The 19132-nt window shown below is 45.3% G+C and overlaps 1 protein-coding gene across 1 annotated transcript in view; it reads right to left on the bottom strand.

The window, feature by feature from the left end:
* RPTOR (regulatory associated protein of MTOR complex 1) overlaps window positions 1–19132 on the bottom strand; it is a gene marked incomplete at its 5' end in the record, with an annotated part of 215924 nt that overhangs the window by 145772 nt on the left and 51020 nt on the right. Inside the window, 2 exons of the mRNA XM_025216909.1 lie at window positions 8540–8686; window positions 17489–17647. Of these exons, the coding sequence (XP_025072694.1) occupies window positions 8540–8686; window positions 17489–17647 (306 nt within the window). The remainder of the gene's footprint in view (window positions 1–8539; window positions 8687–17488; window positions 17648–19132) is intronic.

The raw sequence follows: 19132 nt of genomic DNA, 5'->3' as shown, positions 1-19132 counted from the left end.
GTGCCAGGTATGATGATAAACAGGAAGCCAGCAGCAGGAGATCTAGTTTCTAAATGCTCGGGCTGGTTTCCAAATAGGAAAGATGGCTGGGGGGGAGGATTAGCTTTCTTTTAGAAAGGCTGCAACAAAAAAGAGCTGAATAAAAGCAAAATACCAATGAGAATTCACATTTAAATGGAGAACATGAATTTGTCCAGGCGCACTACGCTGGGGCTTTACCACCACTGTTTATGGCAATGGAGGGAGGCATGCCGCAAATTAACCCCACGTACTCCCTGAGGGCCACTCCGTTTCTCTTCCCCTGCTTAATCTGACACTCCGCTTTCTGATCCCTGCCTGGTCTGCTGCTCTGCTTTCTGCTTCCGGCCCTATCTGCCACTGTACTGCCTGCCCTCTCTCCAATCTGCCATGTGCCACTTGTTGGCCACCTCTGGTGTACGAAACAGATGGCTGTTAATTATCTGTGAGCTATCCAACCCCTCTCATTATCTAGATACTAGCAAAACCCTATTTTGTTTAGGAGAAAGTTTTTATTTGAGCTGCCTTTCAGATGAGTTGCAAAGCCAAGGTCCTAACTGCCCAGCCAGGTGGAAAAAAAAATCCCAAGACACTCTTGGAAGCTGGTCAAGAATCCCAGGGTCCTGCAGCCATGCTTTTCTAACCAAGGAAGGGGCTAACATCATGATGACACGCAAGCCAGTGATGAGCAGATAATTGGGGATTGTTTTTGCTTGCGGGGGCTACACTGCTAGCATCCACCTCAGTAAGGTCTTGAAAATAAAGAGACTTTACAAACTCGAATGCTTGCCTTCTAGTTGGGAGAAAGAGGAAGCTATAAAGGAACGATGTCTGTCTCCCTCCCACCGCAGCTCCTCAAAAAGGCAGTTATAGCCGAGCTGGATTCAGTGTTTTCAGCACACTGAACTGCGGCTACTGCCCTTGCCCTTCATCTCCCTTGGGAACAGCTGTCCTGTCGAACAGGAACATTTCCCCTTAACTGCTGTGTTTCCTCTGGGATTTACGACGAGCGATCTTTCCACTCCTGGTACTTGGAAGCATTTCTTCCTTCTGGAATACATCTGCTTCCTTCTATCCCATGCATCTATGTAGCTCTTCACGTAAGCAAGTCTCTGCACCCAGACTTCACGTCTTCCTCAGTCTGTCCCTTCCCTCACTTTGGGGCTGACTTGCTGCTCTTTGCTTTCTGCAAAGTCAGTTCTGGTGCCCACATGTTACACTTGGGTTACCCCGCCATGTTACTGTGGAGGGGTCTCTGAAACACAACCATGCGCCGCACACAATTCAGGGGAAGTATCTATTATGCAGCTGTCTCCAGATCCCTCCCCTCAGCCCCACACGCAAACCCTCACTTATTTGGGGGTTCAGTCACTGAAGAAATGAGACAAACTTTAAGCTTCATGCCAAGAAAAAGGAATGAGCTTTGTGTTCAAGGAATGATACAACCAAAATAGTAATGTGGTGCAGGATGCTCAACTTCTAAGCATCTCCTAGCAGAAATTCTTATCACTAGTCCTCAGAGGCATTACTTTTCAGCCCGTTACTATTACTCCTGCCCCAAGATCACCCACTTGACTGACTATTCTTTGCCCCTGCACCTGGATAAATCCTTGATTAACAGGAAAGGGTAAGTCTCTATCATGTAGCAAGACTAAATGATGACGGTGGAAGACTCAGCAGTATTCCTGTGCAGTATTCAGGGGAGGCCCATGATGCCGGGATGTTTAGAAATTGAGGCCTTGGCTAGAATGACCAAGACCGTGTTCGCTCCTCAATATACCATGGGCATTGTTACTGCCATAGATTTCATAGACGTTAGGGCTGGAAGGGACCTCGAAGATCATCGAGTCCAGCCCCCTGCCCCAGGGGCAGGGAGTCAGTTGGGGTCATAGGATCCCAGCAAGATAAGCATCAAGCGTTTCTTGAATGTTGAGATTCTTCATTTCTTGAAGCCTCAAATCATCTTCTACCTGCACTTCTGTCTTAGGTCACTTACCACTGGATGCTCAGCCAAGAGGAAAGACTTTATTCTAGTTTCACTTTATTCTGAGTTGTCTTGGATTATCCGTGGGGTGTGCTTTTGGAAGACTGAAAAGGAAATGGTCACATCTTGTGAAAAGGCTGGAGGGGTCTCACCACTTTCATACCTATTAATGATCTGTTGTATTATACATTGCCTCGGTGAGACCAAAGGAGAAATTCTGGAAGACAGATGGGAACAGGAAATGGAGACTCTCTTGGCATTACAGGCTGCCTGGGCAGCTGCCCAGCAAAATGCCCCAAGTGACTAAGAAAACAGCTAATGATGCCACAAGCTTCTGCTTTGAGGCCAGAGGTACCTGTGGCTGATATGCCGGTAGCCTCAAAATAGGGTTAAAACTCACCCACGACAGAATACACTCTTAGGTGCTGCCAATCACATTTCAAACTAGGACACGATCTCTTAAGATTGAGTCTCTGGACAAACTGTAAATCAAATGGGAAGGCAGGAAGGCTTGAGAGATGTAATTCTGGATTTTGAACACTTGAGTCAAGTACTGCTTGGTAGGAGGAGGCAGACAAAATGCTTAACACAGAGCTTTGACTAACTAAAATCAGGAAGACAGACAAACTGGGATCACAAATCAGGTGATCAGGAACATTCATCATGGATTCACCAAGGGCAAGTCACATCTCACCAACCTCACGGCCATCTATGATGAGATGACTGGCTCTGTGGATGCGGGAAGAGCAGTGGATGGGATATACCTTGACTTTAGCAAAACTTTTGGTACGGTGTCCCACAACATTCTTGCAAGCAAGCTAAGGAAGTATGGGCTGGATGAGTGGACTGGAATACGGATAGAAAACTGGCTAGATCATCAGGTTCAAAGGGGAGTTACCAATGGCTTAATTTCTAGTTGGCAGCTGGTATTCAATGGAGTGCCCCAGGGGTTGGTCCTGGGGCTGGTTTTGTTCAATACCTTCATTACAGACCTGGAAGATGGGCTGCAGTGTACCCTCAGCAAGTCTGAAAATGACACTAAGCTGGGGGGAGTAGTAGATACACTGGAGGGTAGGGCTAGGATTCAGAGAGACCTAGATAAATTGGAGGATTGGGCCAAAAGAAATCTCATGAGGTTCAACAAGGACAAGTCCAAAGTCCTGAGCTTAGGAGGGAACAATCCCATGCACCAGTGCAGGCTGGGGGTGGCAGGCTGGGCAGCAGCTCTGCAGAAAAGGACCTGGGGTGACAGGGGACAAGAAGCTGAACAGGAGTCAGCAGTGTGCCCTTGGTGCCAAGAAAGCCAACAGCATCCTGGGCTGTACTGGGAGGAGCGCTGCCAGCAGATCGAGGGCAGTGATTCTTCCTCTCTCTGGCACTGTAGAGGCCATATCTGGAGTCCTGTGTCCAATTCTGGGCCCCCCACTACAGAAAGGATGTGGATAAATTGAAGAGAGTCCAGTGGAAGGCAATGAAAATGGTTCAGGGGCTGGGGGGTATGACTGGGGGGGGGAGGGTGGGGGGAACTGGTGAGGAGAGGCTGAGGGAACTGGGTTGGTTTAGTCTGCAGACGGGAAGACCGAGGGGGATTGAATAGCAGCCTTCACCTCCCTGCAGGAGGGTCGCAAAGAGGATGGAGCTGGGCTGGTCTCAGTGGGGGCAGATGGCAGGACAAGGAGCAATGGGCTCAAGCTTCAGCAAGGGAAGTTAAGGTTAGATAGTAGGAAAAACTCTCACTAGGAGGGTGGTGAAGCACTGGAACAGGTTACCTAGAAAGGTGGTGGAGTCTCCATCCTTGGAAGTGTTTAAGCCCCAGGTAGACAAAGCCCTGGCTGGGATGATGTAGCTGGGGCTGGTCCTGCTTTGAGCAGGGGGTTGGACTCGATGTGACCCCCTGATGTCCCTGCCAACCTGAATTCTCTTTGATTCCATGAAAAATTACTATAAACACAATCCTCTCTGCTATGCATTTCTGCAAGCTTGCAAGGGGACTTAGGGTGGATTATGACAACAAGTTCATTGAAGAGACACAGTTAATTCAGAAACATGTACACATAGCTACAGGATTCCAATAGCCCCAAGAGAGTCATCCAATACGTAAAGCATCCCAGCACACTCCGTTACCTATTTAAGGTTCATTGCATTAACTTTTTTACTTGCAGTTATCTTCCTTCACTGTCCTACTTTTCCCCCTAGAAGAGAAGGCTGGTCAGAGCATTTATTTCATTTTTGTATTTAAATTTTCTGAATTCACATGAACTTCTTAACTCTTCACATACTGCTACATTCTCTACAAAATGAAAACTGCAAACACTTAACGTGCAGTGAAGACCATTTGGGTTCACTGTAAATATTTTCCATTCATCTCCTGACCAACTCAGTGATTATCTCCACATCTCCTGTGCGGTAGAGAGGAGGTGCAGCATTATGGCAATTCTTCCAGAGGCAGCAAAAAAACCCCATCTACCATAACAGCACACATTGCTTCCTGCGCTTACACGTGTATCTCTTGGCCAAGAGGTTCAAGAATGAAGCATCTCAAATGGAACTTCAACATCTGTTTCTGGCACCTAAAAACAGCCCCGTTTTCAAAAGCTGATTAGCTGCTGTTTGCTCAGGAGTTGAATAGGACTTTCCCTGCAATGGCAGTTCTGGGCTGGGCACCAAAACGTGTCTCTTTTGTGTTCCCACCGAATGTTCACCACTCCCAGGCCAGCTGGTGCCCAAGCAGCAGGGACAAGTGAGCTCCCGATCTGACTGCAGACAAGACGGGTGGGTACGAGGAGGAGGCTGGGACAAGGAATATGGGAGAGGGAGCCTAGAACTGAAGGTTATTGCAGGATGAGCTATACAAGGGAACAAAAGGGGAGGGAGAAGAAAGGGAGGGTGGGTGGAAGAAGGGGCAGAACTGGGGATGGCTGCAGACAATGTGTCACCGTGTAAGTAAAAGGCTGTATAACAAGACACGTGCAGAAGAACACTACGTCAAGGTTACATAGACAACCGTAACTCTGGCGTTTCTTGATTTTGAACGCTCGACTGCAACTCTAATCATGTTCTTTTCATGTGTTTTCTGCATGTAATATGTATATCTCCGTTCTGCCCAGAGACCCCACTCAGGATCAGGGCCACAAAAGCCTGGGCTCTGTACAAAAGCACCAAGTGACACAGCCTGTTCTGAGAATCCCACAGGCCAAGGCTGATGAATAGATCTCACGGACTGCAAGGGGACTCTGCATGAGGCTTCCCTTCCCAAACTGAATTTAACTTAGGATGTGATCCAATAAGTGGGGCTGGAAAACAAGAAAATTGAAGAGAGGCGTGGGGAGAAAAAGGTAACAATAATGAGCACACGGAAGCCAGGACAAGCACAATGGAAATATCTAAGTAGCTCTGGGTTACTTAAACATTTTTGCATATAAATGCACATAAACAATTGGATCTCTCTGAAATCCTTGGACAATCTCGGTGAAGGTCAGCGAAAAGCATCTGCACCAAGGAACATAAAAATAACTACCATCCCCTAATCCCTTACTATTGCAAATCAGAATATTTCAGGAGTTGATGATATAGCAGGTCAGGTTTTTTCAGGCACATGCATACATAAGTTTTCATAGGCAACAAATGCAAGCGGTTCACTTTTTCAGTCCTCAATTTATTGGCCCCGTCGCTGCTCCAAAGAGGAAACAACATTTTCTGAAATAAACAACTGTTCTGAGATATTAACTGCAACCAGATTTTGTGCCTTTAATATCCGCTATTTATGCAACCGACCATCTGAACAATAGCCAAAAACACTGAACTTAATGGAATAACACAGGCTCTTAATTAAAAAGAAAAGCATCAAGATAAAAATCCAAGCTAATTATAAAACATACGGCGTAATTTTACATTGTTGCTGATTTGTCACCTGAAATAGCCTAAAGTTTAATTTTTACTTTATCTTCTGCATTGAGAATTAAAATTTAATACATAAGAAACTGTAGGCATTGTAGTTTGCTAAACAGAATGTATGAAAGTCTTCTGGGCTGAGTACTTTGAATAAAATTTAACAGTTCCCTCAGCGAACTAGTCCTCAGCAATATACAGCATCTACTCAAATCTAAGATAGCAAGGGAGGAACACTGGACTTGTAACCTGGAAAACTAAGTGTTTTCATAAGCGACAACTTCCACCCTGCACTATAAAAAGTAGAATAACACCAACAATGCTTGTGCTACTTGTGATGAGTACCCCTGAACTTTCATATTTTTTTTATACTTTGGGAACAGCTTTGTATGTTTTGAAAAAGTATTTTATCTAACCAAGGGCATAGAGTAAGTTGTTTAGGCTGGGGGGGGGGAGATCGCTTGTTGCCTAGTTCCTTAATTGCTGGCCTTGCTAGAATCAGCAAGGTCCTGGGTGGAGTTGGAAAGTGGGGGTTACTTGGTGGTGTTGGAAGGGGGGTTACTTGCTGGGCTTGCTGCACAATTTATCACATCAGCAAGTTTAACCTGTCATGTAGCTATATAAGCCTGATGCCCACTTGGGTGGGTGTGCTTGCTTTGCGAACGATTGCCAAGCACCACTTTCTGCGCAGAAATAAAGATTAAGTTGGATCCTTCACCCCTGTGTGTTTATTGGCACAAGCACACTGGGCACGAACTCACTGTCCTTTGGGGACAACACTTGGACTTACAAGTTTTTGGCAATGAAAATACCAGAAAAATCAGAAGGACTGTCCTTTTTTGGGAGATAGCAAAGACTAATTTTTTCCCCAAGTGCCTACCTTGTTAACTTGTGTGTGATGAGCAGATACTCAGGATGAGCCAGTGTGCCCGGGCCCTTGCTACTTGCCCCAGACTTTTGTTCCAGTTTCACTAGAGACCCGAGGGACCTGGTCCTTGGCCCACCTACCCGTCTGTGCTGCAATGGTGCTGTTGTATGGCATGTTCCTGCACAGCAGCAATTCCTCTGACTCCCAAATCCCACCGTTGCACTGCCTTTCCCTGCTGTGCACACTGACCACCTTATCTCTGTTAAATAGCAGAGGGCAGCCAAGTGCTAGAGCAAGCAGTAGCTTATTCTTGGAATATCCTCAAGTCACTTGAGGGCCCAGTGGGCACACAAGAAAAGAGAACTGCGGGGGGAGAAATGCAAGGGAAAAGGGGGCTACACCAACAAAGAGGGAAAGCAGGAAAAAGGAAGGCAGCAAGGCACCTTCCTAAATCTGCTCAGGGCCAGACTCTAGGGAGAGAAGGGAATGAGAAAAAAGAAAAGAAAACCCAACAGGATCAAATCTCCAGACAGAAGAAGAAAACGAGGAACATGACAGACTGAGTGATGCACAGGGAGGGAAGGGAGGTCTAGGGAGCACAGGAAACAAATTACAAGTTAGGGGTAAGCACCATAAAAAACAGCCATTTGTCCCACCACCACACATCTCTGCGGGTTCCAGCGTCATGCTCTTCTTTGGCTAAGAACTTACAAACTCTGGTGCCATGACCAGAGTTGCTACTGCTTGTAAAGAGATGGGATGATGAAAGAACCCGAAATGCCTCTCTCAGATGTCAAGCTGTTGTATCAGACTGGGCTTTGCACAGAGAATTTGGGGGGAAGGGTGGGGACATGACTTCGCCACCTGCGAGAAAGTCCCCACAAAGTTCAGCACATGGTTTCAATGAAAAAAAATTGAAGTTAGCCATATATTGCAATAAAAGCCAGAGTATTGTGCCCGAGTCATTCTACACTTGCTGGAAGTTAAAAAATGATTAAAATGACTTTGTGCTATGAAAATGAAAGAAACTAATCTGTTAAACCTGTGCTTTCTGGATGAGCTAATGCCTAAAGGAATGATCCAGTCAGATTCCTTCCTTCAAATATAATCCAGTTCCTCACAGGTGCTGTACCATGGCACGAAATGAAAGCATCCTCTTTACAGCATCATATTTACTACTCCAGTAAATGCAATGCTAATACAACTGGCAGTGAAAGGTGGCTTTTCATTAGAAACACACTCCTGCATGTTTGTATGCAGTGAAATGGAAGCCACCAACCACAATTCCTTGGTGTACCAGTTTTAAATCATTTAGTTTAGCATTTGTATGTTTAATACAACAGCCAGAAACACTGACAGCATCTAAATTTGTACCCAGATACCAGTCTACTGCATCTAAAATAAATGGGTCTGCTTCACCTTAGCATTTATCTCAGCAGTAAAGACTATTAGGGTACAAACTGATTCTATTAACGTTATCACTTAATTAGTACTTGCATTAAAAATGATTCTGACTATAATAGGAATGGCATACTGCGCCAGGAAGATTGGATGGGGGTGGCAAGACTATTTCCAAATCAATTTGCTTTTTCACTCAGTTTTCTAAACATTTATTTTCTCAGCCAGGAGTCTTGTAGAGGGCTCAAACCTGCTTCCCCGTAAGTCGATAGGAAGCAGGATCCGAAAGCATAGCAGGGATTTCAGAAAATCCAGGATCCTGGAAACCCAGCAGAGGCAGAAGTGAGCCCAAAGAAAATCTCTGCAATTCATGAAGGTCTCACCTCCAACTCTTGCTCCCTCTGTAGTGCAAATTGCTTGAATGACTTGACAATAAGGCCAGCATTGGAGCAGTCATAGACGAAAATAGAAGGACTGCCCATCCAAGTCTGCAGGTCATATATGGATAGTGGAATATACTGAGTATAGTTCTGTAAGAGGAAACAAAAAACATAGATCAGACACATGCAGAGGAGAACTGACAGTAGAAGCTGTGCTTTTGATGCACTGAAATACATGACAGGCATTTGGGAACTGCACAAGGAAAGCTGGCCTGTATTTCTACTCATCATTATACAGAGCGACCACATATTCCACACAAAAGCATAAATGCACAAAGAGATTTTATCACAGCTCCATCTGCCTTACTAAAAGTGCGAGTACTTAACCATTCTAAAGCCTGCTAAAAGCTGCTCTGAACTGTGCTACGGGTCTTAAATATGGACTATTAAATGCCAGGTCATCTTCGGCATTTGCCATATTGATACCAGACACAGGCAACAACTTATAAAAGCTTCACCTTTGGAAACAGGTTGGTCTTAAATTTAATTTAAGGTCAAATAACTTTTACCAGAAATGGTCTATATAACAATAGCTATTAAAGGCTATTAAAGGCCTATTATAGCTATTAAAGGCTAGATTGTCCATCAGCAGTCACTCCTTATGTTAGCTTATAGTGACCTTACATGGGCTAACTGCAACCTTTAAAACAGCTTTTGATCAACTTTTACAATAATTAAAGCTAAACACCACAAAACTTGGCTCGAACTAAACACCGCTGCCACAAATTCACTTTCTGCAAGTGTCAAGTGTTTGCTCTTTTTCATTAAAAATTGAAAGCATTTGAGTGACAAGAAGGATCAAAACTCAACCTTCTAACAGCACAGCCATTGCAACCTGAACCAAAGAGGCTGCGCCCTCTCCATATAAAAGAGAGTTGGAAGAACTGAGAATGAAGCTTGATCCTTCACTTCTAAAAAAAATCCCACCGGTCTCTACCACTTCAGCCTAGGACAGATATTAACTACTGCCTATAGGAAAACTTACACGTTCTTACCAAGCTGCAGCCAGAGGGCAACATGCTCTTACACACATATAATGTACAATGCTGCTGCCCTGAAATCCACAGCAAAAAACTATCCCGAACAGCAAAGGAATGACTGTTGGGTCCATAATTCCCATTTAAATTCAGTGAGATTTAAAATACCCACCGCAAAAAATAAATTAACTTGCCTGGTGCTCAAATTTTCAAGGACATTTATCTATATGTAAAGTTTGAAGTGATCATAAGCCATTTATGAGATACAGTGAGACAAAAATGTTAGAAGTCATTTTAAAAATCCCCAAAGTTATTTAATAACTCTAAAACCTTTTGAAGGATGTTCTTCAGACTTTGCAGATGCTCTTCTTTATCTTCAAAATAAATGTGAAAATTTTCAGGCAAAACTAGTTTTCTAAGTATGAAGGCTTCTACTGAAATATGGTTGCAGCCTAAGCTAAGGTCTAGTGCATCTTCACAAAACCATTCCCTAGGCCAGTGGCTGTCAAACTTTTTAGACTTGAAGCACCCCTGGACAGACTCGCAGGACCCCTCAGAAAATGCCAGCTCTTCGTTCTCACTCATTTTTTGAAGACAGAAAAATAACAGAGCAGTTTTCCTGTTGCAAAGAACTCAGCAAGACCACAGCTATGGATTTCTATTTGAAATATTTGGGCTTATCTTGTGAATCATGTTTGCAAATGGAGCATTGCTAACACTGTGTGGCACCCTGGAAGGATCTCAGCACCCTGGGCAAGAATCACCGCCATAGGCAAACTGTTAAAAGTAAGTTATGTGGCAAAATCTGGTAAACATGAGAAAATGCCAGACTAAGTTCGAGCTCTCCTCCCCGTTCATTCATCCTGCATATTGAAAGGGGCAGGGGACCTCTTCAAAACGAGTATGGGATAATATAATTAGAGATGAGATCATAATGCAAATGGACAAGAGGAAGAAATGGGAGTGCACGGGGAACTGGACATCTAACAATCCTACTTGACTTAACAACTTAAGCACATTCTTGTTAACAGGTTTTTGTATAGAATTACCTGGAATTGATTTTCTTTAAAGGAAAAAGGTAAAACCAATTGTGTTACATTCAACAAATTCCACCTCACATATCAATGTGAACCCTGAATCTTCACCCCTACAAAAGAAATGCTTAGCTCTTGAGCCAAAGGACTAACCATACCAGCTGGCAACAAGGGAATCTGTGAGGTCAAATGGGTCAGTAAAAACGTGGTCTTCTCCTCCTCCCCATAGGTCTTGGGGAGTCTGTGCTCTGTGCAGTGTCCTCCGATGAAATGAAACCCTTGAATAATCAGATCAGATCCAGGGGAGAACTGAGTAGATGACAACCCAGTTGTTTCCTTTCCTCCCTGCCCTACCTATGAACTGATGAAATCCCCAAAGAGGATGTGGGGGTGGAAATGGGCAGTCGTGGCCATGTGCCGAATCCAAACAGCTGCCAAGTTTTGCACAGCTCCATAGGACACAGTACGCAGATGCATGAACACTTTGCCCATGACCACCAACTCCAGCAAGCGGTCAAATAACCCTCTACCAAGGAGTGACCGGGGTTACAACATGGTGCAGGTATGACGGTGGGGAAATGAGGGGTGCAGAGGAGTGTCCAGACATGGTGCACAGCAGGCAAGTAGGGGGGTTGTTCAGACTGGCTGACATGCCAACTGCTGCCCAGCTGGCACCACCACCATGTGCATTAGTGGTGACACGAAGTCAGGATTGGCGCTGCCTAGCGGGCACCTGCGTAGGGTTTAGACGGGGAGACTGCAAGGGCAGGCCGATTTCTGCAGCTGAGCTGGGCTATGGACAGCTCCTCATGGATCTTGCACCTGCTGCAGGAGCGGCAGGCGTGCAGCCAGCTGGCCTGAAGCAATGAGCCACAGTGGACTCCAGTGGCCAGAAACCACAACTGCAACTTCTGCCCACAACTCAGCCGAACGCCCGATATTGCAGCTGAGCCGGGGCTCACGGGGTGCATAGAGGAAGGGCAGGGCCGCTCTCCCCCCTTCACCACAGCTGATTTCAAGCACTCTCAGTGAAGTGCCTGCCAGTGCTGCTACAGGGAGAGCATTAGTCCGAAGTTTTAAAAGATTCATGTTTAGCGTTTTTGGCAGACCACCAAAAGTTTCCTGAGGAACACACCCAAGAGAAGGGAAATCGCAATTACCAAAAGTTTCCTCTCAGCAAGGCCTGAACACAATTTAATGGAACAAGGAAGACAAGGTTCTTTAGGAAAATGGGATATCTTTTATTAGACCAACTAAATAGTTGGGAAAATTGTTCTTTGCCAGCTTTCGGGCACAAACACCCTTCCCTGAGACAGAGGGAGAGCCTGCCGGTGTTTGCGTGCTCTCCGGGGTGGGGTGGAATAAGTGAAGAGTGCCTGTGTCTGAAAGCTTGCAAAGAACATATTTCCACCTATTTAGTTGGTCTAATAAAAGATATCAGGAAGACCCTTTTCTGCATATGTCCTTAGACCAACACAGCTCTAACCAACACCCCCGAACCATGGGCCAAGAAAGGCACTTTTCTAACCTCCGCTGCACACGGGCAAGGGCTTGATCTTCTCACAGGTCACAAGCAACTTTTCCAACAGAAGGCAGAAAGCAGCTTAAACAGACAGCTGTCCGTTCTGCCACCCTTATATTAAGCATCCAGCACTCCAGTTCCCATCAAGCCTTAGGTGAACTAAATTACATCACTGAACACGATTCAGGATCCCATGGTATAGTAACTTCAGAAGAGATTGAGGAGTAATTAAACAGTGATCAGTGCAAAAACATGTTTTCAAAAACCAACACCAGTTTCTTGGAGGCTTGAAACCAAGTCAGGAATGATGAGTGTGCGCGTTACTGCTGGGGGAGCTGCACATGCTTCGTGTGCTACCAAAGGGCTCGGTTACATAACGCTAGCTTCTGCCTGTGCATGCTTCCCATGTGTCAGTTTAAAAAAAGGTAAAAGCAACCAAACCAAAAATAAACTAAAATTCTCACAAATAATTTTCCTTCCAGTGTGGTGCAATTCCTCTTCCCACTCCATATCAGAGATGAGACTGCTGGAAGATTACATTTTATCAAGCCCAAAATGCTTCTCCAGAAGGTTCCTTTTCTACTTGGATTTTACAGCCTCCTGGATCACAGAGTTAAAATCAGGAAAGGAGTCTTGTAGGGGCATCTGATGGGAGCTCATCCCCAGGTATTTCCAGGCATGTCATTATCTCCCCAACTCCCTGATTAGGGGACACCATGTTTATGAAGCTGCAAAACAAAATTAAAAGCACTGCAAAGCCTTCAAAGGCTGGCCTGGAGGAGCACAACGTTTTATCATGCTGCAGTGAACTGTTGTGCTGTAGCAGAATAAAAACTACCACAATTGGAAATATTTACAGATGTTCCTGCAAAGGCTCTGCTTCCTCCTGCAAAGTTAGGGAGCCAAAACATTTCTCCGGAGGAAGCAATCCTAGGGAAAGCCGCGGTGAGAGGGAAGACACCTTCCAGATGCTCCCAAACACCCTAGCCCAGGGCACTGCGGAAAGAGGGACTCAGCATAATTGTCTTCTTTTCCTAGTAAGCGCAGAGAGAAAACCAGATTTCCATTCAGAAAAAAAGATGAACAAAGATGGGTTTCAGATTATTTATTTATTACTATCCTCTTTATCTGTCAAGCTAGATTAAGCATCAAAAAACTAGGCTGGCTTCATAAGTCAGCCCTGAAAGATTAAGCTAACCACAAAGGCATTTATCCCATGGCAAGCACAACATAACAAGAGCTATGAAAAATTAAACCGGAGGAATATGTGCATGGGGGGAGGCAGACTTGTTTTTGAAAATCAAGTTAATTTAACAATTAGCTGTTTAAGTGTCTTCTCCGAATTGTGCTGCCTTCTCCGGGTTCAGGCGGATTCCCCGGGGCATCTGAACTCTGTTTAACAAAACAAAGCGACTGAGATTTGGCTTTCTGGCTGAAGTGAATCAGTCTGGAATAATAATTCCTGAAGCTTTTATCCTTTAATCTACATATCAGAATATATATAATGCTTAATCTCTTATAAATATAGCCGTGCCATAAAATGAAGAGTTCCTGGAGTCACATAGAGCCATTGCAAATGTAGTGGTCTCCTGAAGGACAAGGAGATAATTTGCGAGTCTCTGGCAGAGAGCTGCAATTCTACAGGCAAAAACAAAAGGGCAGAACTGGAAGAGCACTAGTCAAGGGCATCCCAGGGACACACAACGGTCTGTCAATCCCATTGCCAGTGACTGTACCAACTGGATTTCAATCAACTGCATAAGTGAACCACTGGGAGATCTTATTTTTCAGAATAAGATTGAATAATTTAGCACACGAGACTGATATTTCCCTTAGAAATCCAGAGCCTAGACCTTGCTGCAGGATCAGTTGTGGTGTGGGCAGATGACTGGGGCACTTTTAAAACACCTCACTTTAAGTTTGGGGGATAATTATTAGCCGTACATTTTTGGATGGCCATTCTCCCACACCACCACAGCACAATAAGGCCTTCGTTTGCAGTCTCTGCATCTTTGCCACTTCATGTGGTGGCCTCCTAAAATAGTTTTGAGCTCTTAAATTATCTTTGCTGCAAAAGGGAAAATGTTTCAGAGCAATACACTCTTGCTTCCTTGCTCTGTGTACACCTTCCAAGTTAACGTTCCCAGCTGTCAACTAAGCAATTGCTGCCTTCCTATGACACCTGAAGACTAGGAGCAAATGATATATTTTTCACCAAAAAAAAGCATGCTCTGGGAAGCATCAGTTCATTATACAGAATCATACCGAAATCTAGCAAGCGATAACTCAAGAAAGAAAAAGATAAGAAACCTGGAAGGTGACAAGGGGAGACGGAGAATGCAATCAAAGCCTGAAAGTCACGGCTGACAGAACCAAGTGGTGCATTTATGAGGCCCATCTCCCTCTCCATGGGTGATTTTCTAACGTCCCATTTTCCAGGGTCCCCCAGCGTTTCCCTCGTATCTCCTCCTCCCTGCATTCCCTAATCTTCAGGCCTCGTGATGATCACTAATCTTGGCAAAAGGGGAAGACTGGACTGCTCCAACAAGCTTCCTGCAAGGTGTCGCTCTCAAAACATAGTCTTTCCATCCAAAAGCACTCACGGGCTGTAACACCTCTGCAGTACAGCACCAGGATCAGCCTCCCCTGTGGTAAGCACTGCTCTGGTCCTTATTTTATGGACATGGTCTTTGAAACAGTTTAAGGACATACAACCTGCCCGTAGCAGAAGGAAGAGACAGCTGTACAGGACTTGGCAACTGTGAGGGTGCAGAATGAGGTGCCTAACAAGCTGGGGAGCTGGATTTGTGGTGGTACCTAGGGATACGCAGAGCAAAATAAAATCAAATGGGATCACGCTCAGCGGCAGGGGAACTCAGGACAAGAATGGTCCGGCAGCAGCGTGGTTTGTGGGGGTTTCAGAAAAGAGGGAGCCAGGGTTGGCATTTTGGGGGAGCTGGTGGAGGGGGCACCTGGGACCTGTCTGGTGTGTGTGGGTTGGGTGTGCAGAAATGATGCAGAGCTGGGGAAAAAGCCTGGAGTCAGTGCAAAGCCCTCTCGCTTTGGGGTCTCTCCACTTGTTGCTGCCATCACCTCCCTCCTGCAGCTCCCATCTGCTCCTTCCCCGCTGATCCAGCAGGAGAGCAGAGACGGAGGCCTTGGCTGCCTGCTCAACACGTACCAGAGCAACTGCTGGCAGCCGTGAGCCACTACCGAGTTGTTCATGCAGCCCGACGCGACGTTCTCTGGCGGCTGCAGGAACGGGCAGGCGTCAGCCCGTGCGTGTCCCACAAAACCTGGGCTGCCTGGACGCACATGAAACGGGGAGGAACCCAGTGCGGTGGGAGAAGCCACCAAGCCACCAGACTCGGAGCAGCAGCTTCGTTTTAAGGGAGGAAAAAGTCAATATGGAGACTGAAAGTGCTGGCACATGCGAACATTTGGAGAGAGTCGTCAAATTACATAATTTTCTTTTATCCTTTGGACCCTCGGCTGTATTCAATAAATACCCTACAACTTTGGCCACGCAGCCGTTATAGGAGTCATTTTCATGCAGCATTTTGCAAAGGCAAGCAGCATTATAATGTGAATTTTAGGAATTTCACAAGGGTTTCTGTGGCAGGGTCCCATTTCAAACCTGACAGACAGAGATAAACATCATCAGCCCAAAGGGATCAGCCGTACTACTCTATGATCCTCTATGATTAAGCTTTATTAGCTTTTGCCAGGTCCTAAAACTCATGGTTTTAGATCTGATCTCTAAAAAATGCTATTTTCCCCATTTGCATTGTATTTTTCTAAAATCTTTCTCTGGATATGGTAAGTCATTTAGATCTCTTCCCTTTGATGAAGGAGACAGTATCTGGTAACATACAGAGAAAATGCTATTAATTTTCAAGCCCCTAACCTTTCTTCTTTTTTTTTTCTTTTCTTTTTTTTTTTTTTTTTATACAGGTCAATTTTTTCTACATAGTCTGGACCATAAATCAGAAGAGGCCTCTCCTCCTAATCACCAGTGGCGTCCTCATCAGAATACACCAGCTGATACTGCAAGCACATTGGCATATGCCCAATAAGTTCTTAATAATGCATTTGGCACAATACACAAACTTCATTGAGCAGTAATTTCCTCCTCTTGCATGTGTAACACATTTTGCCCAGTGTTATTTCTGTCTTATTTATTACCCACTGGCTGTTAAGTAAGAAGAAGGTCACTGTTATTTGTTCTTAAACACCAAATTCAGCTTTAAAATGAGTCATTAAAATGGTGGGCTGAATGCTAATCAACCCTCCAATGTACACGCACTGGAATCAAATGCTGTTTTCCTGCACCTTCTTCCCCTCCCTTCCCCCCACATTGTTTTACAATCACAGTTGAATTCTTCTCCAACTGTCAAAATAATGTAGAGCAAATGTGAGAAACAAAACTGCATTTTGGTTCTTGGCTCAGTAAAACCCAAAAAAACAAAACAGAAGCAAACTGTATAATAATAGGTGCAAGTTCTCCAAGAGTCAGATGCTGCTTCTAGCTGCTGGCAGGAAATCTCAACTGCAACTGCAGCAAGCCTGCAAATAAATATTGGAATAAGACCCTCCTCTCTAGCATTCACTTGGCATAGGTGCTAAATGCATTATAGAGAGACACAAAATACATTTCCTTACATAATTGGTCAGAGCTGTAAAGTCCACTGTAACTGGGGAAAACACTTCTGTATTAGTACGGGATGCAGAAGCAATGAAAATGCCCAGTTGTGCCTGTCTTACTGTATTAAGTAAGTGCGACAAAAGCCTTGAAGACAAGAGATGCCTACTATATTGTACCCACAGGCACCACAACTCTTGATCCATTTAAAGTGGGAGTTGAAAATGTTGTTTTGTTGTTCCTCATGTATTATGCTGTCATGGCATAAAAAGTGCCTATTCATATGTAAGCTCCACTTTGAGAGGTTTATAGGGGAGCCTGTAACACAAGGCAGCGAAGCCAAGCCTGAGCAGAGAGGTCCATCCCTAGCACTGCATCTGACGGGAGCTGGCGCGCTAATCTGAAAGGAAAAAGTCACTCGGAAATAGCACCTTTAACTGTTCTGTAATGATCCTAATCATTTCAGGAGCAGCATGACTGAGGACCAGGAAGAAAATGCATCTAGTCCTTCTGGGCAGAGGGATAAGACTTTGCTCTAGCAGAAAACTTCCAAGGTCAAGAAAGAAACAGAACAGAAATCAGGCTTGGGAACAAACATTCATGAGGCCATTTGAAATCCTGAAAATTAACTTGTTCCCTCATAAGCACCAAGGGATTCCATTTTGCAGGGATAAGTATTCACCTACTGGTTTTTAACCCTGTGTCTAGATGACGCACCTTGTTGAAGACCCAGATCTCCCCATTCACCGTTGGCCTGGGCACCCCGTGCCCATTGTAGTGGAAAAGGACCCTCTCTTCCTTGGCATTTCGACGCAGGGATGTACATAGTTTCTTAACTTCATCCACAGTGGGATCAAGGCTCTGCTTGTACCGGGCCTGGACAGAGAAAAAGTAAATGAGCATCTTAATTGTACGCGCATATGCATTTGAAACGCAGCGCAGCATGTACGCACACCTGTCTGCAATACAAGTATATACAGGCACACTCATAACACGTTCCTGATAAACTCTCCCTGACTACCACCTGCCCCGTGCACACGTGTCCAGGGCTTACTTCTAACTTCCCAAGTGTCTCAGCCGTTTCAAACATGTATACTCTTTTTTAAAAAAAATACCAGTCTGGCAAAAAACAGTTTTCTCCTTTTTCCCATTGCACAATCCCTCCCCCACCTTAAATTACATTGCCTGAAGCTCAGACTGGACAATGTTTGCTCCCACAATATTGACAAATTTAAGGTCAGATCATCTGAAACCCTTGAGGAGTAGCCACTGGAGCTTTCCACCATCTGAAAGGTGACACACAGCTTTTGCTTCCAGACCTGAGTCACCCCAAGGTAACCAATATTGCAAAAGAGCTAATTAAGCTAATTTTTAAATTTTTCTCTAATAAATTTTCCTCCCCTCTAAGATGTGGAGGACCTCTCTCTCTCTCTACTAATGGATATAAAAATAGCCCCAGTAAAATCAGTAAAGACTAAAACAATTGATCGCAAACATTTTTCAGCTCAGACCTATAGCTCCTGCCTCGTTTCTTCTTGGTTTCACAAATGCAGGATCGCACGAAGGAGCCTGTCACAACCCCCCGGACTGGTCTGGCGCACGAGGCTCAGGGGAGACAAGTGGGAGTAATGGGCTACAGCCATGAGGGCCAACTGTTTTGGCATGCGTGCCACAAATTAGCCTCCACCCTCCCCGAATATCACTCTAGTTCCCTTCCCTGCCCAGGCACCTGCTCCGTTTCAAGCTCCCTGCCTGATCTGCTCCTCTGCTGTCTGCTCCCTGCCCTATCTGCCGCTTTGCTGCCTGTCGCCTCCCTGATCTACCACGTGCCCCACACAAGCCTCGTGTCCCAGGTTGGCCACCCCGGGGTTAGGGGGGTGCTCAGTGCAAGCAGAAAGTGCTGATACTTGAGGATCTCCTCGACAGCAAAGGGCGCTTCTCCCTTCTCCCTCGCTCGCACCGCACTTGGTCCCATGGGCAGCGCTGCCTTCAGGTTAGGAAGAAAAGAAACCACAGTGAGGTGCACGGAGGCAGAACTGAACAGGGACAAAGAAGCAATCAAACTGCCTTTTTCTTCACTCCCTTTGCTCCTGCCGGATCCTGCTGGTCTTAGAGTTGCCACTTGTGAGCAATGCAGGTATCTTAAAACGCGTGATAAAAACCTTTACATTCACAACCCCCTCGTGCATTCTCTGCATGGCCGTATGCCACGCACGGAGCATAACCTCCGCGTTGAGAACCCTCCAGAGACGCAACAAAGCCATTTTCCCTCTGCAAAATGGCTAAGTATAACACACAAGTACCAGGGTGGAGCTGGAGGGAAGAGAGACCAAGCCTACTGCTGCAGCAATTGGAGCAAAA

This window comes from Alligator sinensis, unplaced genomic scaffold (genome assembly GCF_000455745.1).
Source record: "Alligator sinensis unplaced genomic scaffold, ASM45574v1 scaffold1200_1, whole genome shotgun sequence".
Lineage (NCBI taxonomy): Eukaryota > Metazoa > Chordata > Crocodylia > Alligatoridae > Alligator > Alligator sinensis.
This window is presented reverse-complemented; position numbering and strand designations above follow the sequence as displayed.